Raw genomic sequence first — 22,389 nt, 5'->3', positions numbered from 1 at the left:
GGAAGCTGAAAAATTTGGGAAGATATGGGGTGGGCTTTTTTTTTTTATAGTGCTGTCTCGAGTATGAACAGGGGAGTCATTAAGGTGATAAGTAAACATCTCCAATTCAAATGTCTCAAACAGAGTAAAGATAAATTAGGAAGAGTCATTATTGGTTTAGCTGAAATTCAGGGACAAATTCTTATTTTGGCTAATATTTATGCACCTAATTTTGATGATCAGGGCCTTTTTTTTAGATCTTGAAGGGATTTTGAAAGCCGCTGGCACCCCTCATGATATAATATTGGGAGGAAACTATAATCTTTTGATGGACTCAGTCCTTGATCATAGTGAAGCAAAAATGTGTAAGCCCCCTAGAGAAACATTGATGCTTCACAGGATGTGTAAAAATCTGGGTCTTACAGATATTTGGAGACTTTTGAACCCATCTGGTAGGGACTATACATTTTTTTTTCATCAGTCCATAAGATTTACTCTAGAATAGATTTTTATATATATATATATATATATATATATATATATATAAAGTCCCTCATTTTATCTGTTGTTTATTGCTCAATTGGAATTTTTTTTTTTTTTTTTTTGTCTCAGATCACACCCTGGTGTGTTTAGAGGTGTTGCCACATAGCAACAATGAAAAGAAATCATATAGTTGGTGCTTTAATGTATCCCTTTTGAAAAATCCTAAATTCCAACAAATGCTAAAGGCTGAAATCAATGTCTATATGGAGAACAAATTGGTCTTCAGTATCCTCTATGGGCGTGGTTTGGGAGGCACTTAAGGCAGTTCTTAGGGGCCGGATCATACAGTATGCCTCATTCACCAAAAGATCCAAAGCACAAGAACTAGTGAAATTGGAAGGGAAGATTAAAAGTGCCAAGGCAGAGCTGAAGCGCCGAATGTCATCTAATGGGGAGTTGACCTGATTGAAATACAGATATAATACTATTTTGTCACGGAAGGTGGAGTTTTGGCTATTCAGGGCAAGACAGTCATACTTTGAGTCAGGGGACAAGGCAGGAAAACCACTGGCTAGATATATAAAACAGAGAGAGTCTTTCTACCATTCCCTGCTGGTGGTGAAATATTAGAAACTTTGTGGAACCATTAGAACTTCCTAAACTGACAACTGAGCAAAACAATTCTCTTGATTCTGAGATAACCTTGGAGGAGCTTGGCGAGCTAATTAAGGCCTTGCCTACAGGCAAGGCTCCGGGGCCAGACGGCTTTGCCGCTGAATTTTTTTTAATATCTTATGCTGCAGAACTGGCTCCACTTTTGCTAGAAGTTTATACGGAATCATTAAAGAATGGAAAGCTTCCGCCAACTATGACGCAAGCCCGGATCAGTCCGATTCTTAAAAAGGACAAAGATCCAAGCAAGTGTAAGAGTTACCGACAAATTTCCCTGATCCAGTTAGATGTTAAAATATTGTCAAAAATGTTGGCTAACTGATTATGACATCTCTTATACATATAGATCAGGTGGGGTTTATTCGGGGCCGTAGTTCTTCTGATAACATTAGGCGTTTCATTAATATCATGTGGTCGGTGGCAAATGATCAGACTCTGGTCGCTGCCATCTCACTTGACGCCGAAAAGGCGTTTTATATGGTAGAATGGGATAATCTTTTTAAGATTTTGGAAATATATGGGTTCGGGAATACTTTTATTGGATGGATTAAGTTACTTTACAAACAAGTGGATTAATTTCAGATTATTTTACTCTGGATAGGAGCACCCGGCAGGGTTGCCTTCTTTCCCCATTATTGTTCTGTCTTGCCCTGGAACCATTAGCAGCCACGATAAGAAAGGAGGATGGTTTTCCAGGGGTGGTGGCGGGAGGTGTGGCGCATAAGCTTTGCTTTATATAGATGATATTTTATTATTCATCTCGGACACTACTAGATCTATGCCTTGCCTCCATAGAATTATTAATTCCTTTTCTAAATTCTCAGAATACGGAGTTAATTGGTCTAAATCCGAAGCTTTGGCTCTGACAGCGTACTGCCCGGTAATGGCTTTTCAGCAGGGCGCCTTCCAGTGGCCCAAACAAGGCATTATGTATTTGGGCATTTTATTCCCAGCAAAATTGTGTGATTTAGTAATTTGGACCCTTTAATAAAAAGGTTTTGGAACAATGTGAGCAGGTGGGCTTCATTACATTTATCTATGATTGGTAAGGTTAATGTTATTAAAATGAACTGTATTCCAAATTCACCTACCTGCTACAGTATCTCCCTATAGATGTCCCCCTCTCTTATTTCAAGCAAAGCGAAGTCCTTCATATGGAATGGTAAACGTCCCAGATTACATTTCAGTAAATTGCATAGGCTGATTGACAAAGGTGGGCTAGGCCTCCCCAAGATTTTGTTTTATTATTATGCATTTGGTCTCAGACATTTGGCTCATTGGTCGCTCCCCTCCCTGGTTTTGTATTGAACAGGAAGTTCTTGTCCTTATTTCGCCATTGCAAAGCCTTTCTATCAAATTAACCAGAGAAGTTAAGTTACACCCCGTTATCTTGCATTTGCATGCCGTATGGACAAAAATGTCCAGAGTGTTTAATTCAGACATTCATTTAAATGTTGCTTCGAGCATATGCTGAACCCAAAATGATGTATTAATAAATCCCCTTTCTGTTGGACGGAGTGGATTGTGAGGGAGGTTAATATGCTCTGTGACCTATATGAGAGTGGAGTGTTGAGATCCTTTGAAAATATGGTTCAACATTTTGGGATCCCCAGGTCTCAATTCTTTAGGTATTTACAGCTGCGCCATCTGTTTGTACTGTTTTTGGGAGTAGTATACACCCCCCTAAAGTGACAGATACTTTGGGAGTGGTGATTACTGCTTTTGGAAAAGGTCATGAGACATCAGTGTATTACTCTCTGCTAATTCAGAGTCTGGGGGATGGAGCTTCAACTTCTCAAGAGATTATGGGAGAGATTTAAACTTGGTATTGGAGGAGGGAGTGTGGGCTAGGATTCTAAAAAACGTCAAGCCTACATCTAGAGATGCACGGGTGCGCCTTATGCAATTTAAGATTTTACATAGATTCTATAGGACCCCCTCTAGATTGTATAGGCTTGGTCTTAAAGACACACCAACCTGCTGGCGATGCCAATCAGAAGATGGGGACACAACCCATGTTTTTTGGTGGTGTGTTAAGATCCAAGATTTTTTGATTGAGGGTTCAGAGTTTTATGTGTGACGTATTGGACACTCAAATTTAATTTTGCCCCAGACTCTGTATTTTAGGCGATGGGGCATCATTAGGATGGGGATAAATACTTAAAAAATTGGGTCCTAGCCAGTGTTATGATTGGCAGGCAGGTCATCCTTAAGGGATGGAAGTTGGCTGGAGCGCCCTCAGTTCAGCAGTGGTGCATAGAGATGGGCAGGGTGGCGGCCAGATGTGGGTAGTAACGCGCTAAATTTACTCCATTACATTTACTTGAGTAACTTTTTGAAAAATGTTTTACTTTTAGAGTAGGTTAGTGGGTACTTTTTACTCTCACTCAAGTACATTTCTAATGAAATTTTTTTACTTCTTTACAATAGGCGGCATTCCTGTTGTTACATTCCTGGGTTTTAGTTGATGTGTAATTTGTTGTGAGATTATTGAATGGGACATTTACAAGAGTGGAAGTTCACACAGCTGCGTGCGCTGCTGTCACAGACTGTCTCTCAAGTCATCAATGCTGCAGCATCAAACTCTTCAAAGTGAAAAGCACAGTGAAAAAAAAGACACTTTCGGCATGCGATGCCTTCATTTAACACCAAGACAAGCAGATATTTCAAGATTTAAATCTTAGCTTCAATTTAAGGCAGCACGCTGAGAAGTTTTGGCTCTAATGCTAACACAGGCTTTTCTGTGTAATGTGATGGTCATTTTCAGTGTGATAATGTAACTGGACTCTTATGACATCAGTTTTTAAGTGTACATTTTGAAATCAGTGCAGCAATATATCAGTGCGCTTTGTCCCGCGTCCCGCATGTCATGAGCAGTATTTATGCATTTACTGGAAACTATTGCAGCTACTTCGGGCGGATTAACTTTATAAATCCATGTAAACATCCAAGTTAAGTGTAAATGCCTTTTGCTCTGCAGTTCGCATGATTAACAACTGGAGCGCGAACAGACAGCATTTCTGCGCGTGCACTGCGAGGGGTGAGAGGCGATCGTATGGTGAAGAGAGTGGCTGTGTCCTAAATCGTTCACTCATTCACAATTTCCTATATATTGAATGAAACAACGTCACATATGAACTTTTAAAATACTTGGGCTTTACTTGTTATTCTTATTAAATAATAAATTAATACAATAAATCTTAATTCTGTTTGTCATTTTTAATATATACTGAATGTTAATATAAAGAGTAAACACATTTGATCAAATAAAGAGTACATTTTAAAATGTATCTGTATGTTTTGCCTCTCTATAAGTTGTTATTTTAATCAAGATATTATTTGTCAAAAAGTGATTTAATACATTCAGCATGAAATAAAACATTGCAGGAGTGAAGGAAGCAGTAAACTCCCAGCTGGTACGTCTTCCCCATGGTGGATTGTGGGCAATTAACCTTTGTCGAGTGTACATCAGATGTACATTCGAAATTAGAGTGCATTGTGGGTAAGAATGAGTGAACAAAAGTAGGGAACGAGTGGCTCACTCAGAATTCAGACACTCCTACAAAATTGCGGACACTTGAAATAGTGCACTATATAGTGTATAGGGGGCAGTTTCAGACACAGTGAATGTTCCACGACCGGTGTTGGTGCCCTATGCACTAGGCTGTTTAGACTGCGTTTAAAGAGCGATGGTACTGCTGTGCAGGATTAATTTAGTTAATTAAATAACTAAATACTTTTGACACTGAAAACTGTAACTATACTGAAATAAGGATCCATGCAGGACTTTAAAAGCTATGAAATAGCAAAATAAGGTATTAATAAAGCATGATCTTGCTTTGGTTTATATTTCAGCATTATATATAAAATGTCCTTGTGGGACATTTTCATGTTTTCACCGTAATAATTACTAAAAGTGTTTCCAAACCTCTCTTCTTATTGACAAATTTACCCAGATCTGACAAGAACCCTTAAAGGGATAGTTCACCCAAAAATTTAAATTCTCATTATTTACTCACCCTCATGCCACCCCAGATGTGTATGACCTTCTTTCATCTGCTGAACTCAAATGAAGATTTTTAGAAGAATTTCTCAGCTCTGTAGGTCCATATAATGCAAGTGAATAGGTGGCAACAAGTTAAACAAAATCACATAAGTCAGTATAAAAGTAATCCATAAGACTCCAGTGATTAAATCAGTATCTTCAGATGCGATGTGATATGAGAATGTGTGGATGAGAAGCAGGTCTCTTTCACATTCTTCTTCTTCTGTTTTTGGTGATTCACACTAACAAACACCGATGTTAGGAAGAAGGTTATGGACTGACAGTCTTAGGTGCTATTAACTTTCATTGCATTTTTTTTTTCATGCAATTTTAATGAATTGTGACTGATTGAGGCTTTCAGTCCCTAACTATCTTTTTAACATCTATATTGTATCTGGGTTCCATGGAAGAAAAAAAGTCATAAGTCAATGTGTCAATCAAAGGAAAAAATTTGGTTGAGTAAATGATAATATCCATTTAGTATATTCATAGTCTGGCTACTTAGTCTTTGTTTTTATATAACCAGATGTTAGATGGTACCTCAGCTGTAAGAATAGTTTGAATTGTTTTATAAGCTCATTGGAAGGATAGTAAGCAATGTATTATAAGATTTAAAAAAAAATCTAATTGCTGAGCTCTTCACTGAAACTCTTCTTTTGGTTAGAGCAAAGCCCTTTTGTTCACTTAAACATTGTTTCTTGCATTTAAACATGACCGTTGGGCTCTTTCCTTTTATTGTAATGTGTTAATAAGCAGTGTCTCTTGTGCAGCTGTCTTTAACATCTCTCTCTCTCTTTCTTTGTCTCAGTGGGCATCTACAGTATCTGGTTTTATGATAAGGAAGACTGCCAGCGGATAGCACAACTCATGCTACAGTGAGTATCATTTTGTTTTACATAAAACTATTGAAACTGAACTGTAATCAGTAATGTATTTACTGTGTGTACCATCAGCATGATGGTCATGTTTAATGCAAGACAAAAGTCTTTTGTCTCAGGGTTGGTTGCCTAGTAACCAGCCTGGCTGCTTGGCAACAGGTTCAGACAGTTGTCATGGGGACAATGTTCTCACGGTCATGGAAAAGCTTGAAATATCAGGGAATCTTAAAATGGTGTTTTCCAGGCCTGGTAAAGTTGTGGGCATTAATAAAATCTCAAGGTCTGGGTTTACTTTCTTTTTCTGAGTTCCAGATCGGATAGTGCCCGGCCGACCGTGTTGCCTTTCAAAGTATACTTTTTTTTTTTGACTGTAAGCGAATATGAATGCATTCGACACATGCGCACTACAACTAGTACAGTCAATGGCCGGTGCATACACCGACGATGCGAAAAGACGAGGACCGCATCCACGGGTCGAGAAAATTTGGGCCGCGCAGACTGTGCTGATGACGAAATTTGCATCAGTGGAGCGATCAGCAACGCGAACAAAGTATACGCAGGCCTTAAGACATCTTAAGCCAGGTGCACACTGTATGATTTTGGCCACAATTCTGCCGTCTCAGACAAATTTCGGGAGTCCTAAAGGATTTCTGTCGTTGCAGGGCAAAATCGGCAATCCTACAACGTTCAGTGTGACATGTTCACAGACGGCTGATTAATAGCCTTTGCGATGATCTTCAGCCTCAAGTTCTGGCAGTGTCAGAAATTTAGCATCGGATTTGTATAGTGTGACTGTTATTACGACGGCCAGATGAGATATTCTGCTCCTCTCTCGCACCCTAATTCACTTGGAAAGAAACCTGCTCTGCATTTGCACCACCATAGCGACATTTGTGCCCAGTTATCACTCTACTCAAGCACTTTCAATGTTGTTTTTTCTTTTCATTTTATATAAAACGTTTTAATAAATAAATAAGCAGACAGTACTTTGAGAAAAGTGTAACACGTTCTCTGAATTAAATAAATGCAGAGCTTAGGCTACAAAACTAATCAAAATAAATAAAAATAAATAAATGATTGTATTTTCTTTACAACGCTATTTTAATAAATTTACTTTAAATGTCTGTAAACTTATTTAGTTAAGATTCACACCACTCCAATTTTATTTAAAAATAAATAAATAAAATAGGAAGATTGAACAATTTATACTGGTAAGTATATCCAATCAGCAGATACAGTTGGATACAATTATAGAAATATGTCATGTTTGTGCATCATCCATTGGGAATTTGAAAGTGTGATTTATTATCAGCCAATATGAATTTTTGAAATGTTGCGTGGCCTATAGTTTACTAATCTAAAAGAGGAGAAAGACATACTATAACCCACCTTTTTTGTTTTCTCCAGTGTGAACGGAGAAGTTTGTAGTTTTTTGGGCCACAAGTCTTTTTATTTCCACAATGAATATTTGCTTGTGGTAGCTCAATATTACTGTAGGCTACCTCCCGCACTCACGTTCATTCTCAACATCTGTAATTTTCTGTATTTGTGATCAGGCTGTCTTATTACTGTGGGCAGTGGTGGCTCAGCGGTTAAGGCTCTGGGTTACTGATCAGAAGGTTGGGGGTTCAAGCCCCAGCACTGCCAAGATGCCACTGTTGGGCCCTTGAGCAAGGCCCTTGACCCTATCTGCTCCAGGGGTGCCATATCATGGCTGACCCTGCACTCTGACCCCAGCTTAGCTGGGATATGTGAAAAAAAGAATTTCACTGTATATGTGCAAATGTATAATGTGTGATAAATAAATATAATGATAAAAAAATTAATTATAATTATTATTATAGGCCTATTTGACAAAATCCATCTTTCTTGTAAATGTTAGCCTATGCTTGTGATGGAGTGGTATTAGAGCAATGGAAATGCTGATGTCCTGACTTTCAGAGAGAGAGAAAAAAAAAGCTCCTCCATGGTGGGCAAATTTCGCCTTTTCGCTTCTATTCTGCAACACTCCCGTAACGTGAGTCACGTTCACTGATCGGGACGATTGGCACCACAGTCGGCTACAATGTGTTTCGTGCAGTCTGACATAATGTCACATAGTGTGCCATGGCGATATCAGTGCGTTCATATCATACAGTCTGACAAGCAACTATCATAAAGGACTTTCCAAAATCGTACAGTGTGCACCGGGCTTTAGTCATGTCTCATTTATGTGTAGGGATGGGAATCTAACGATTCCGATTCTGGTTCCTTAACGATTCCATTAATGAGTAGATGAGTACTTTTGAGGAAGAACCATTTGGAAAATATAATGCAATTTGAGTCATTTCTGCAATTCGATGACATTTAACATTTGCATGTCGAATGAATGTTTACGCTTTGAGACATTACCTAAGTAATTGCATGCATTTTGGATACAGAGCAGCTCATGATTTCCAACTGAACAATTGAACATCGAGTCAGTCTGGGATTACATGAAGAGACAGAAGCAATTGAGACAGCCTAAACACATAGAAGATCTGTGGTGAATTATCCAAGATGCTTGAAATATTCTATCTGCCAGCAACCAAGAAAAACTGTGTCAAGGTGTACTCAGGAGAATTGGTGCTGTTTTGATGACAAGGGTGACCACACAAAATATTAATTTAGCTTTTATTCCTGTTTTTTACTGCACTTTGTATGATGTTAATTGATCAATCAAAACTATTTATGGCATTACTTTTGAAAATATTTTCACTATACAACATTTTTCACAAGTGCCTAAAACTTTTGCACAGTACTGTACTTTTATAAGTATCTTTATATCATCATTAAAAGGACATGTGAAAGATTTTATAAGTCGTGCCAGTCAAGCTAAATGACTAAATTCAGATGTTCATTAGGGCTCGGCGATATGTAAAATATATTTGATCGATAAGCGCCTTAAAAAATATTGCGATATCCGATTTTATTGTCAACTCCCATGCAGAGGGTCGGTGAATATTTTTAGATTTTGCTTTTAAAAATTAATTTATTAAAACATGAAAAACTTAAGACATTTCTAAATTCAAATGGCACTTTAAACAATCTTATATAATCGCCTCCCCAAATCCAAACATTTACCGTCTCCAACGACCTCATTGAAGTATAAGTTTCTGCAGAACTGCAATAGGTGTTTTCAGATCTGTGGTCGTTTTCAAACTGGGATGGGCGTTTCTAAACTATCCAATGAAATTAGGGAATCTCACTGTAGAAATCAGTGGGCATTTCCAAACCAGGATGGCCGTTTCTAAACTAACCAATGAAAGTAGGGAATCTCAATGGTTTGAAAATGCCCACTGACTGGGAAAAGCCCATTTTTGTTCTGCAGAGATATAAGTCATTTGCCATCACACAAGCATCCGTCAATGACAACAGGTCAAATTACTAATGGCCTACAAATTAAGAACTAAAGACAATTATACATTTAAAGATAATAATAATAATAATAATAATAAAAATAATCATAATAAATAAGCCTAATAAATTCCCTTGTGTTCCCAAAATATTGCTGCCAAATGTGTGTTCTTATTGAATTTGTGTTGTATTGCGTTTTGGTAATACAGTTAATGCTGCCTAAAGAAAAGAAAATAAAACTCAATTTTAGGAACTGATTTAATCACTTTTATCTTTGTTTCTTTAATACAAAGATATATTACTGAACCTGCAGAGTTGCATTCACAATGCATGGTAAGCACAAAGTGGTCCATGGAAATAAAGCAAACTAAACTCACAGCACATCCTGAGATGATCGGAGATCATTTGCAGCATTCTCATAGACGACATTCATCTGAAAACTGTTTGCAAGAATAATGAAACAGAGAAATAAAAGAGTGAGAACTCTTTCCATGCGTGTGTTCCACGAGACGGGCACACGTTACATGCACCTGAACAAACAGCGAATCAGACACGAGCATTGACTGCTATTCTTTTGTCTGTTATTAAAAATATCACAAAGTGTGTTTCTTCAAGCACGTGTCTTTTGTGTCTAACATCATGTCACTTCTTTCAGGTCGCCTGCCTGTTGCGGGTAGATGAGCAAAATTACCCGCGCATGAAATACATTTGGATGAGGAGCTCGCAAACTGGATTCAGCCTCGTCAAATTTGCCGGGTGGCAGGGGCTAGTTTCACACCCTGGCCACTGTTTAATATATTTTGCAACTTCCCAGTCCATGGTTTTGCCATTTCCCGATATTGTCGATCATTGTCTGTCAATGAGTTAGTGTCGCAAATCGGCATCGGCATATTTGTAAGATATCATCGATATCCGATTACATCGTCCTATCGCCCAGCCCTAAGGTCCATGTAGTTAAAGGGGCAGGGTGAAAAGTAGCGTGGTAGACAATGAGGGAATGGACATTTAGTGGATAAATTAGCCACTATATAGTCTGTGGATGAAATCTAGCAAACCCATTTGTACATTTATATTGATAATTTTATTTATGTTAACATTAATATATTTAAATTTTGAAATTACTGACATTTTCCCTATATCTTCCCATATCAGAGTCGACATGTTATGCTTGACCACAAATGACCAACATCACAAAATAAAGGAAAACATGAATAGAATAAGAGTCACACACTCAAACTAATTTAGCTGAATGGCTGATGTCACCTCCGGTGTGTGTGATGTTATTTCATAACATTGATTTTCAATTAATGGTCACAGTATCATGACATAACAGGGTGGAATTAAATTAAGCGACACATAAAAAAAACCTCCGCTATCAGTGTTAAAATGACACATTTACTACAAATGAATACATTTGAGAAAATGTAATACTGTAGCCTTAATTGAATGGAAAAAATTTTGAAATCCAATGATAAAGTATTTTTGTCAAAGATGGTTGAGGTGCAGCATTGTTCCATCAGCTGGCTCGAAACCCTCTCAGAGTGACCCATCCTTATTGTTGAGCCCTGCAATTCATTGTGCAGTGTAAATAAAGCCCCAGGACCTTAAGGCCAGTGTATACTTTTGCGTCAAACCAATGCCGTAGGCACTGTGTAGTGGCAAACATTGTGGTTTATAAATCTCCGTTGCATCGTTTTGCGAGTACACAGCCAAAGTGCTATTTTATTGAGAGACATTGACTTCATTTCTGAAATAATTTGTACACTTCATTAAAAAAAGCAATGTAATTTATGCTTTTAGAAGAATTTATTGAATTTTTGTAGCATTAAAGACGAGTTTGTTAAAGTACAGTGCTGTGAAAAAGTGCCCTATCCTGATTCCTTCTTCTTTTATATCTCAAACTAAATTGTTTCAGATATTCAAATTTTTTTTTTTTTTACATAAAACAAAGGCAATTTAAGCAAATGCAACATACGGTTTTTAAATGATAATGTTATTTATTGAAGCATAAAAGTAATACAATACCAGCTGGGTCTGTATGAAAAAAAATTTGCCCATTTGTTACTTTATGTCCAAATCTACGAAACTGCATTGATAACTGGGTTATCAATGGATTAGACTAGGGTTGCGTGGTATACCGGTACTAACGAAATATCGTGATACCAAAAAATTTTAAATGATACAATATCATCTTGTCGTTAATTTCGGTACCATATTAAAGTATGCTGCCATTAGCAAAATGTAATGTAATGTGAGAGTTTTGAGAGTAAATAAAAAACTATTTGAAAATAATAATAAAAAAAATCTCAATATGGCCAAGTGTGATCATTAAACAGCAGAAGGATGTCATTTAATTAAATAATATACAGTCACATGCGCTGCACACCACAGAATGAATGAGAGGCTTCGCTTTGCTCTGTTATCTCTTCGACACACACACACACACACACACACACACTACTACTACTACTGCTTGATTTTCATGCAGTGTGTCCAATAGTATCCATCTGCAGAGCCACAGAGCAGTGTGTTTAGTGTAAAATCAGCTGTGAACTCTCAAATTACATTTTTCACTGGAGATTTCAGCTTGCGAGTCACGGGAAATTTGATATAACAAACCCTTCAGAAACAGGAAGAACTTCAAAGGTCTTTCAAAATAAACATCCTGCTGAAATGAGAGCTTTATTTAACTGGATGTGTGAAACTGAAGACATTACGACAGAAAAATATTACTACTGTATAAAAGTGTAGTATTCAAAGTAGTAGCAATAATACTCGTAATAAAAATAAAATAATGTTAAATGGTTATATTATTAGTATTCTTATTTGTAAGCAATATCACAAAAGCTGAATATCAGTACTAAATATCAGCATGTTGTTATTCAGCCATGGCAGCCTCAGGTAATCAGATTGTTTTCATTAATACTGTAAAGCGCTGTTGTGCACTTTTATTTTATTTTTTTTTTGTTTGTTGTTGTTTTTTTGTTTTTACCAAAAATAATGATTTATAAATGATTAAATTTTAATTTGATCAAAGCTGTACAGTATAATTAAACACAATTTGATCATAATATTTAATTAAAACATTTTAACATGGAATCCGGATAGATTAAAACAAAAGCCTTTTTTTTTTTTTTTTAATTGCCATCCATCTACTAGGCTACAACAGTAGTATGCAAGTTCACTCTCACTGTATGGCAACGTACGATTGCGTGGTGTTCCAACTTTAATATTGAAATCATCATTGTGCCACATTGCCGTTATCAATTACAGGACTTGGTATTATCTGATTCCAATTGTATTTTAGTTACTATGAGACGCAAACGTTACTGTGTAGCTAGCAGATTTTTAGTGAGCTACTCTCTGGCCACTAGAAAGGAAGCTACACGTTATCTGCAAATGGCAACAAGAGTTCACTTTGTTTACTGTCTAAGGGCATTTTCACAACTAGTTCATCTGAGCACTCCAAGCACTCTCAGAACGGTATAACATATATATATGTAAACAACCCAAGTGGTCTCAGACCCCCCAAAAGGACCCAAAAGCGAACCGTAGTTCATTATTGGGTCCTTTTGTGGTTCGATTGATTTGTGCGATGTGAAAGCGAAGAGGTACCAGTCTGCTTTGCATTTTATGACATAAGTACCTTGTGGCTTGCCATACATATTACATCATATTCCAGTCACAATTTACTGTCCACAAATATCATGATTACCATTACATGTTTTTGTGTCTCATATTCCGTTCTTGTTGTATTTTTTGAGCACCAAAAATTAGCAGACCGGCCGAATTCAGAGCAGAGCAGCACATTAAGATGGAGGTTCGCGCCAAACTCCCAAGAAAATACAAGTGAGGATTTTTGTAGTTTCATTTTATTTGTGCAATGGCAAATGTTCTTGGCTCATACACACAATGTAAATGGCATGCAGGAGGAGACGCTTGCTTGCTCCATTACTCTCGAGATGATAAAGAAACATTTTCAAATGCACATAGAATTTCAAATGTTTTCCTTCATGCGACATAAGGGCTTATAGGTTTTATTGGAGAGCCTTAACATATTTGGCGGGTTGAGCAAGAGACAGACACAGTGGGTGTGGCGTCAAGCCTCGGAGAGGCATTTATTGGAAATAATAATAAAAGTAAATTGTCCATAAAAGGGGAAAATAAAGTGTTTAGGGGGAATAGTGTTCGTAATAAAGGGGGAATCTGGCAACGTCGTGGTGAGACGGGGCTCCGTGAAGGTTGGGGTAGTGTCTATGGCATGTCCAGGCATGAGCTGGGTCCGTCGGCCGCACACGCTCCCCTCCAGGGTCCACGGCGCGAGGGGCAGCGGCGTCCTTGGCGGCCTGACTTCCCAGGCCCGCGGCAGGTGAGAGGGGAAGGCGGCCTGGCCTCTAGCCTGTCAGCCGCCACGTTTAAACAAATGGAAACTATCTCCAACCAACAATCCCTCTGCATTTTTATGAAACCCAAAATAATTCCACTCTACCGACTTTACCCTATTAGAATGTGGAGCATTCCTCATTTAGCCACGTTTCTCTTCCACGCTGGTTTGTTTACATCAGAGTGTGCATGTGTCATTTATGCCGCGTACACACAGTGTTGAGAGTCTTGATTCATTGATGGAAAAAACTACTGTGCGTTCAGAAAACAAATTGGCCAAAAGGTTATGTAGAATTATTTACAGTAATTTAAAGTGCCCACAGTAACTATATTGTGCATGTTTTTTACCGTGGTATACCGTATAACTGAATACCGTCACATGCCTAATATATTTAAGCAATATCACACTGGCAATCATGCAGTATGACCCTAATTCAGCACTGCTGTGATTCGGCCACAGGCAATCACAGCAGTGCTGATGTAGGGTCATATAGCACGATTGCGAATGTGATATTGCTTAAACATTTCAATGAACAAGTACGTTTTAAAAAAATGTCATAAAAAATGTGTTTGTGCATGGAACTACTTTCTTACACGACAGATCAGAATCTGCCGTTGCTGGTTCAAAACAAATGATGTGTCCAAGCCTCTCAAAAACATCACTTTAGAACTACTAGTATCACAGCTTGGGCTGTGTGTTACATGTTCTTGGAGAAACGTGTGTGTGTGTGAGGGAGAGGGAGAGAGAGAGAGAAAGAGAGAGAGAGAGATATGGAGCGTGTGCGATCCCCTGTTGATGATGCTGTAATCTGTTAGTCAGCTTTCTGAAGATAATGTAATTTTAGTGAAATTCATCCTATTTTCTCAGTGGAAAAATAGCTGTTCAACCGGGGGTGTTTCTCCCTATTTTGCGGTAGCCGGTGCGCAAGAGTCTTTCACTATGGAAACCACAATCTCCTCCGCCATTTTGAACAGTATGTCTTCACCAATGTGGAAACTCCGGTAAGAGGTAAGCGCCTTGAGTTTGTGTAATTGATCAGTCTGTTGTGTCTCTCAGCTGTGATGAGCCTTAATGCTGAAGTTGTTAGTTTAAAGCCGTTTAAAACTACAGGTGCATCTCAATAAATTAGAATGTCGTGGAAAAGTTCATTTATTTCAGTAATTCAACTCAAATTGTGAAACTCGTGTATTAAATAAATTCAATGCACACAGACTGAAGTAGTTTAAGTCTTTGGTTCTTTTAATTGTGATGATTTTGGCTCACATTTAACAAAAACCCACCAATTCACTATCTCAAAAAATTAGAATATGGTGACATGCCAATCAGCTAATCAACTCAAAACACCTGCAAAGGTTTCCTGAGCCATCAAAATGGTCTCTCAGTTTGGTTCACTAGGCTACACAATCATGGGGAAGACTGCTGATCTGACAGTTGTCCAGAAGACAATCATTGACACCCTTCACAAGGAGGGTAAGCCACAAACATTCATTGCCAAAGAAGCTGGCTGTTCACGGAGTGCTGTATCCAAGCATGTTAACAGAAAGTTGTGTGGAAGAAAAAGATGCACAACCAACCGAGAGAACCGCAGCCTTATGAGGATTGTCAAGCAAAATCGATTCAAGAATTTGGGTGAACTTCACAAGGAATGGACTGAGGCTGGGGTCAAGGCATCAAGAGCCACCACACACAGACGTGTCAAGGAATTTGGCTACAGTTGTCGTATTCCTCTTGTTAAGCCACTCCTGAACCACAGACAATGTCAGAGGCGTCTTACCTGGGCTAAGGAGAAGAAGAACTGGACTGTTGCCCAGTGTTCCAAAGTCCTCTTTTCAGATGAGAGCAAGTTTTGTATTTCATTTGGAAACCAAGGTCCTAGAGTCTGGAGGAAGGGTGGAGAAGCTCATAGCCCAAGTTGCTTGAAGTCCAGTGTTAAGTTTCCACAGTCTGTGATGATTTGGGGTGCAGTGTCATCTGCTGGTGTTGGTCCATTGTGTTTTTTGAAAACCAAAGTCACTGCACCCGTTTACCAAGAAATTTTGGAGCACTTCATGCTTCCTTCTGCTGACCAGCTTTTTAAAGATGCTGATTTCATTTTCCAGCAGGATTTGGCACCTGCCCACACTGCCAAAAGCACCAAAAGTTGGTTAAATGACCATGGTGTTGGTGTGCTTGACTGGCCAGCAAACTCACCAGACCTGAACCCCATAGAGAATCTATGGGGTATTGTCAAGAGGAAAATGAGAAACAAGAGACCAAAAAATGCAGATGAGCTGAAGGCCACTGTCAAAGAAACCTGGGCTTCCATACTACCTCAGCAGTGCCACAAACTGATCACCTCCATGCCACGCCGAATTGAGGCAGTAATTAAAGCAAAAAGGAGCCCCTACCAAGTATTGAGTACATATACAGTAAATGAACATACTTTCCAGAAGGCCAACAATTCACTAAAAATGTTTTTTTTTATTGGTCTTATGATGTATTCTAATTTTTTGAGATAGTGAATTGGTGGGTTTTTGTTAAATGTGAGCCAAAATCATCACAATTAAAAGAACCAAAGACTTAAACTACTTCAGTCTGTGTGCATTGAATTTATTTAATACACGAGTTTCACAATTTGAGTTGAATTACTGAAATAAATGAACTTTTCCACGACATTCTAATTTATTGAGATGCACCTGTATTTCCTAGCTGTAGTAGTGTAGTATTAATATGAATACTGACGCTGACTCGCTTCACATCACCAACTGTCTCATATTACACACAAAAATGGTCTTTTGCCTGCACCTGCTGGCTAAAATATGTAATGTCACAATATTAAATATAAAGAGACAGATAGCTCTTAACACATCTGTACTGCTCTTACACTTTAGTTTAGAACAGCACAAACACAAGTGGAGTGATGTTCTGAAATATCAGTACTCATGGAACGTCTCTCGTCCAGTCAGATTCGAGGACCAGAACTAACTGGTGTGTGTGTGTGTGTGTGTGTGTGTGTGTGTGTGTGTGTGTGTGTGTGTGTGTATGTATGTATGTATGTATGTATGTGTGTGTGTGTGTATATATATATATATATATATATATATATATATATATATATATATATACAGTACTGTACAAAAGTTTTAGGTGCATAAGACGCTTCACAAAAACATTTGTCTTCAGATGGTTATTTATAATTTCAGCTTTAGTGTGTCAATAGGAAATATACATTTTAGACTCCCAAACATTTATTTTGCAAATAGAATAGAATAGAAGAACAGGGAGCCCTGCAACAGATGGCATGGTCCCCACAGAGCCCCCCGCTGAATATTGAGTCAGTCTGTGATTACAAGAAGAGACAAGCAACTTAGACAGCCAAAATAGATAGAAGAACTGTGTAAAATTCTCCAAGAAGCTTGGAACATCCTATCTGCCAACAACCAAGAAAAACTTTACACAGTGAACAGGGGACTCTCTTCTACCACTACCAGTGTGCAGCATCCACCTGGATGATCCGATGGCAGCCATAGTGCGCCAGTACGCTCACCATACACCAGCTATTGGTGGAGAGGAGAGAGTAGAGTGATACAGCCAATTAATGGATGGGGATTATTAGGAAGGGTTTTTAAAGACCACAGAGTGTCAGGACCTCGGTTTAACGTCTCATACCTAGGAGAATTGGAGCTGTTTTGAAGGCAAAGGTGGTCACACCAAATATTGATTTAGATTTTTTTTTTATGTTTACTTGACTTTGTATGACGTTAATTGATAAATGAAATCAACTTTGTGGCAAAACAGCTGCCAATAGGAAAGCTTGATGGCGTTAGCAACAGTAACTAACGGAAGCGGGGCGCCTTCTCTCTCTCCCTTCCTCCCTCCCCCCTCTGTGACCCTAGAGCTCAAGTCTGGTGCACATCTGTGCTGTCTAAATTAAGAACGTTCTGCAAAACATTTAATCTTTTTTTTTTTTTTTTTTTTTCTGTATATTTAAAAAAAATAATTGAATCATTCTAAAATAATCAAATCAAATGGAATTAAACCAAATCATGACCACATTTTTGAATTCATGATGCATCTTAGTTGTTAGGTAATCGTTAGGGACATAAACACTGGCAAGTGACCATGGTATAAGTGGAATAATTCACGTCTTGGTGGGCTTTAAATGATTTTAATGCACTTTGTGTTCGGTTGTTCTTTGCCTCCACATCGTGCATTAAAATATTAGTTTAAGACGGCGTCACACAAGACGATTTTTACTTTTTATTATTATTTTTTTTTTTTTTTTAACCCCAGTGATTTTCAGGTGTGAGCTTCATTTCCATTATTGCCAGCCAGGCGGAGGGAACGGAGCACGCATTAGTGTCTGCCAGTGAGAAGTCATTAATCACTTGACCGTCAGAACTTCCTGCTGAGTTATTGGTTACAGCAACATGAAAAAAAGTCACTTTTTCAAGTGACTAATGAGCTTCTCCTTTTACTGAAGAACTGAAAAGTCAAGCTGATCTGAACGTTTTAATCGCACTCAGCTGCATATCATTACAAATGCTGATTGTAATCCATAGTGATTCCACACTAAAATGACTAAATAAATAAGAAAGTGGAGCCACAGCACTCTGTTTATTGAATGTAATTTCTTTACTTACTGAAAGCTGCATATGGACATATACATTCTACGGCAAGCCTCGAGGGGTAAATACACAATCAGACACTTTCACAAGGTCAAGTGAATCTCATCCTAAATCACTGTATTACAGTTGTTTATGCTCACGCGGTACTCCTGTTATTTAAGCGAGCACCGTGTGACAGGGAATCAGAGAGAGAGTTGTGGTAAGTTGGTATAGGTCCGGGTATATTTCATTTTTCTGCGTATCGGATCGCACCTGGCCGACCACGTTGCCTTTCTGATTATACTCTTCTGACCGCAAGTGAATTCGAATACCTTCGACGCATGCCCACTACAGCTGATTTGTGATACTCTTTTAGTACAGTCAATGTTTTTTTGGGGTTTTTTTTATCTGCTAGTGTGACGCCAGCTTTACCCACACCTAGCCGTGGATTATCCCTTACCTACAGTACACCATACTGTCAAAACATTGTAGCCTACAGATCGGAAAGGTCTTGAGTAGAATGCGACAAAATATTGTTTCGCTTGCAGACCAAATGTATAGAGTAAAAGCCATGAAAGCACAGAATTTTTAAGTTTTAAACCGATGTCTTTTGTCTCATTTTTACTTGTAACTTGATAAAATATAAACAGAAAATAAAAACAGCAGGTGCTCCTGATTAAAACCAGTCCAAATACCAGAATGTGTGATATGGTGTGTAGATATTCTAATAATCTTGTAGAAAATGTGAAGCTACCTCTGATATCTTTTTTTATTATCCTGGGGGCAGTCACAGGTTACAAAGCTGACCAATCAGCTGTTGTGGTCTGCATTGATGCCATGTGTAGTTGCATTTTTGGAGAGGTTTGCATCAGGTTACGGCCTAGGCTATGTCGTTACCACTGTAGCTATGTGTAGCCTACATTTTAGGTTTACCGTTGTAGTATAAATTGGCCTTTAGGGAACCCCCTCATTACAGCCCCGACACCCACCATCCCATTCCTGGACAAAGGCTCTGGTTTTATATAATTGTTTTCCTTTGTGTGTGTGTGTGTGTGTGTGTGTGTGTGTGTGTGTGTGTGTGTGTGTGTGTGTGTGTGTGTGTGTGTGTGTGTGTGTGTGTGTGTGTGTGTGTGTGTGTAGGATAGTGAAACGGGAGGCGTTGCGAGCACAGCAGGCTTCTCCTGACAGAGGTTTGAGCAGCAGAACGAACGGTTGTGTTCACACCAGACCCACAGATATCCTGGAGCTTCTCTGCAAAGCTAAAGAGGAGTACCAACGGGTAGAGTCGCATTTCTGATTGTTTGTTTGTTTTTTGTTTTTTTTTGTAAGGTTTCTGGTAAAACTGAAAGCAACTCAACCCAGTTATCCATGTAGTAAAGATTATCTTCCCCAGACTAATCGAAGTGGTTTAGCAGTGTTTATTGTGTAAGCAGCAGCTTCAGTGTGACTTTAAAGGGGTCATATCTGCAAAAATCTCAGCAGAACTGCATTAAGACAGATTCATAAAACAAACCACACTGAAATGTGCCACTCAAACTGTTGAGATCAGACTGAAATGATCAGGGATCTTAAGTCATTTTCAGTCGCTAAGAGTGCTACCTGCACACAGCCAGGAACAGCTCAATCTTTGACATTTTATTCTTATTTTTAATTCTTCTAGTGTTTAGGAATAATAGTATATATCTTACTACTTATTACCTTATAGTGACTGGAAAGGTCAACTTTCTAAACTTTCAATAGAGGCGTCATTGACATTTGAGGGTGGTCATGGCCGTTGTCCTTTCAGTCTGATGTAAAAAATGAAACCATTGCTAAACCTTCTCTAACTGTGTTGAAGCACCAACATGCAAGACTGGTTTGACAGAAACACATTGATAGTGAATTTGTGTTACTGGGTGTGTGTGTGTGTGTGTGTGTGTGTGTGTGTGTGTGTGTGTGTGTGTGTGTTTGTAGAGTCAGTTGATTGAGAGAGATGTTCAGATGACATCTGAAGCCGTGCAGTCTCAGGACAAGAGAGAAGACATAACAGACCATACCGCAATGACAGCACCACAGGAGAAGGTACTGCTAACCACTGTCCTCAACTAATAATAACATGGATCTGACTGACAGCAGTTCTGTTAGATATACTGTTGGGCTTGGCATTTGTTTATAGATGAGTTTGTGGAATAGTGTCTTATGTCCCCACTAGTGTAGGGGTTACAAGGGGTGAAAAAATAAACTAGAACTGTGTACTGTAAGCCAAACAAATGAACTGGAACAAACAACCAAAGTGCTTGAAATGAGAAAGGCAGCATTTACTTGAGATTCTATTTACATTAGGGCTGTTAATCGATATAAAAAATATTAACTGAGATGCTGTTTATTTAATAAAATAAATCGCAGTTTATCACATATTATGATTGGTTTAGAAACATATTTGATATACTCTGACTAGATAGAATCAAACTCTGAGGGTAAGAAGTCAGTGAAGGTACCCATCATATACTGTACCATGTGATTTTCTGTGGAATCTTATCAACTCCGGAGTGGACTAGCACCAACAAGTACCAACGCAGCTCAATTGGAAATCAGGGCTAAAAGCTCAGGTTGTTTAATATGAGTTGGGTCTTCTGAACCAGTCTAAAAGACTAATAAACTGCCAAGTTATTAGTGGTGGATGGACACAAAACAGTCAATTATTTTTTAAGAAATTTATTTAATTGATTTAAAGTTTCGGAAAGCTTATTTTATCTTCCACCACTACAGGTTGTCGGCTTGAATTATTCAAATGTGTCATTGAACTGCAAGTCATCATAACTTTGATGTCAGACTCAAAATGAACTGAGATTATGCATTGTGTACCCAAGGTTTGTGAAACTTTAGCAGTCCCCAAAATAAAGCTGACTGGTCCCACTTTATATAAGGTGTCTTTAAATACTATGTATTTACATTTAAAAAAATTATACATTGCAATAGAATGTACGTTCCACGTGAGATGAGTGTGTCTTAAGCCTTGTTCAGACTGCCACTAAAAGTCTTTTTTTGCATATCCAGGTTGTATCCAGATGAGTCTTTGATAGTCTGGACAGCACAAAACCACATGAAATCTGATTTTTCCGAATCTGATTCAAACCACATTGGGAGGTCTTTCAAATGCAATTGAAATCTGATTTTTTCAGATGCGTCTCAGTCTGGACGCTCTGGTTGCTCAAATCAGATTGCAAATGGTCTTTTACGTCACTCTTAACACGACACATAACGATGACGTAAAAAATCGGTGACTGCAGCACGGAACATCACAATATTTACCAGTCTACTTCTGTACCAGTTTTGCACTGCGACTGGACAGGGCACTTATTTGGAGAGCGAGATGATGCACCTCCATTTTTCCCGCATCTGTTTTGAAAGCATCGTCACGTGGGTACGCCTACATCGTTACCAAAGTAACCCATGCAGATAGGTTGGTTATGTCTGAACGTGCAAATATGATTTGATCACTTGCAATTAATAGTGCGGACAGTCTGCTTGAAAAGATCTGATTTGAGAAAAAATCTGATTTGCCTGCAGTGTGAACATAGCCTTAGAACCGACAGAAGATGAGGTGGTTGTTTCAGAAAATGTGCTTTTCATTTCTCATTTAGTTTTTGGACACTATCGGTGAGGTTAAGGCATTGCTTAAGTCTATTTTGTGTCTACCTCTCATTTGATTTTATATCACTATTGGTAAGGTTTAGATTACTCATTAAAACCATCATATGTTCTCCTTAAAAACCTTGTCTGATAACTACACCATTTCACTCGCTTTTGGCGTCCCCTGCTGGACATTTCACTTGGAAACTGTAGCAAATAATGTAATAAGGCAGGTCATTTCATTTGAAAAATGTTGCCACGGTCATGTAATGTTCATTAGATCAGGCTGGTAATTGCAGATGTTAATAGATGCAGATTTTTTTAAATTCAAGTGCAGTGAAACAACACTTTGTACTATGGCTGTTGATTTAATGC

General features: G+C 38.4%; 1 protein-coding gene across 2 annotated transcripts in view; it reads left to right on the top strand.

The window, feature by feature from the left end:
• LOC127424740 (mRNA-decapping enzyme 1A-like) overlaps nt 1-22,389 on the top strand; it is a 36,820-nt gene that overhangs the window by 3,197 nt on the left and 11,234 nt on the right. For both annotated transcript variants that reach the window (XM_051670169.1, XM_051670167.1), the window contains exons 4-6: nt 5,988-6,054; nt 19,543-19,681; nt 20,356-20,463. In XM_051670169.1, the coding sequence (XP_051526129.1) occupies nt 5,988-6,054; nt 19,543-19,681; nt 20,356-20,463 (314 nt within the window). The remainder of the gene's footprint in view (nt 1-5,987; nt 6,055-19,542; nt 19,682-20,355; nt 20,464-22,389) is intronic.

The sequence above is a fragment of the Myxocyprinus asiaticus genome, chromosome 33 (assembly GCF_019703515.2).
Source record: "Myxocyprinus asiaticus isolate MX2 ecotype Aquarium Trade chromosome 33, UBuf_Myxa_2, whole genome shotgun sequence".
Classification (NCBI taxonomy): domain Eukaryota; kingdom Metazoa; phylum Chordata; class Actinopteri; order Cypriniformes; family Catostomidae; genus Myxocyprinus; species Myxocyprinus asiaticus.
This window is presented reverse-complemented; position numbering and strand designations above follow the sequence as displayed.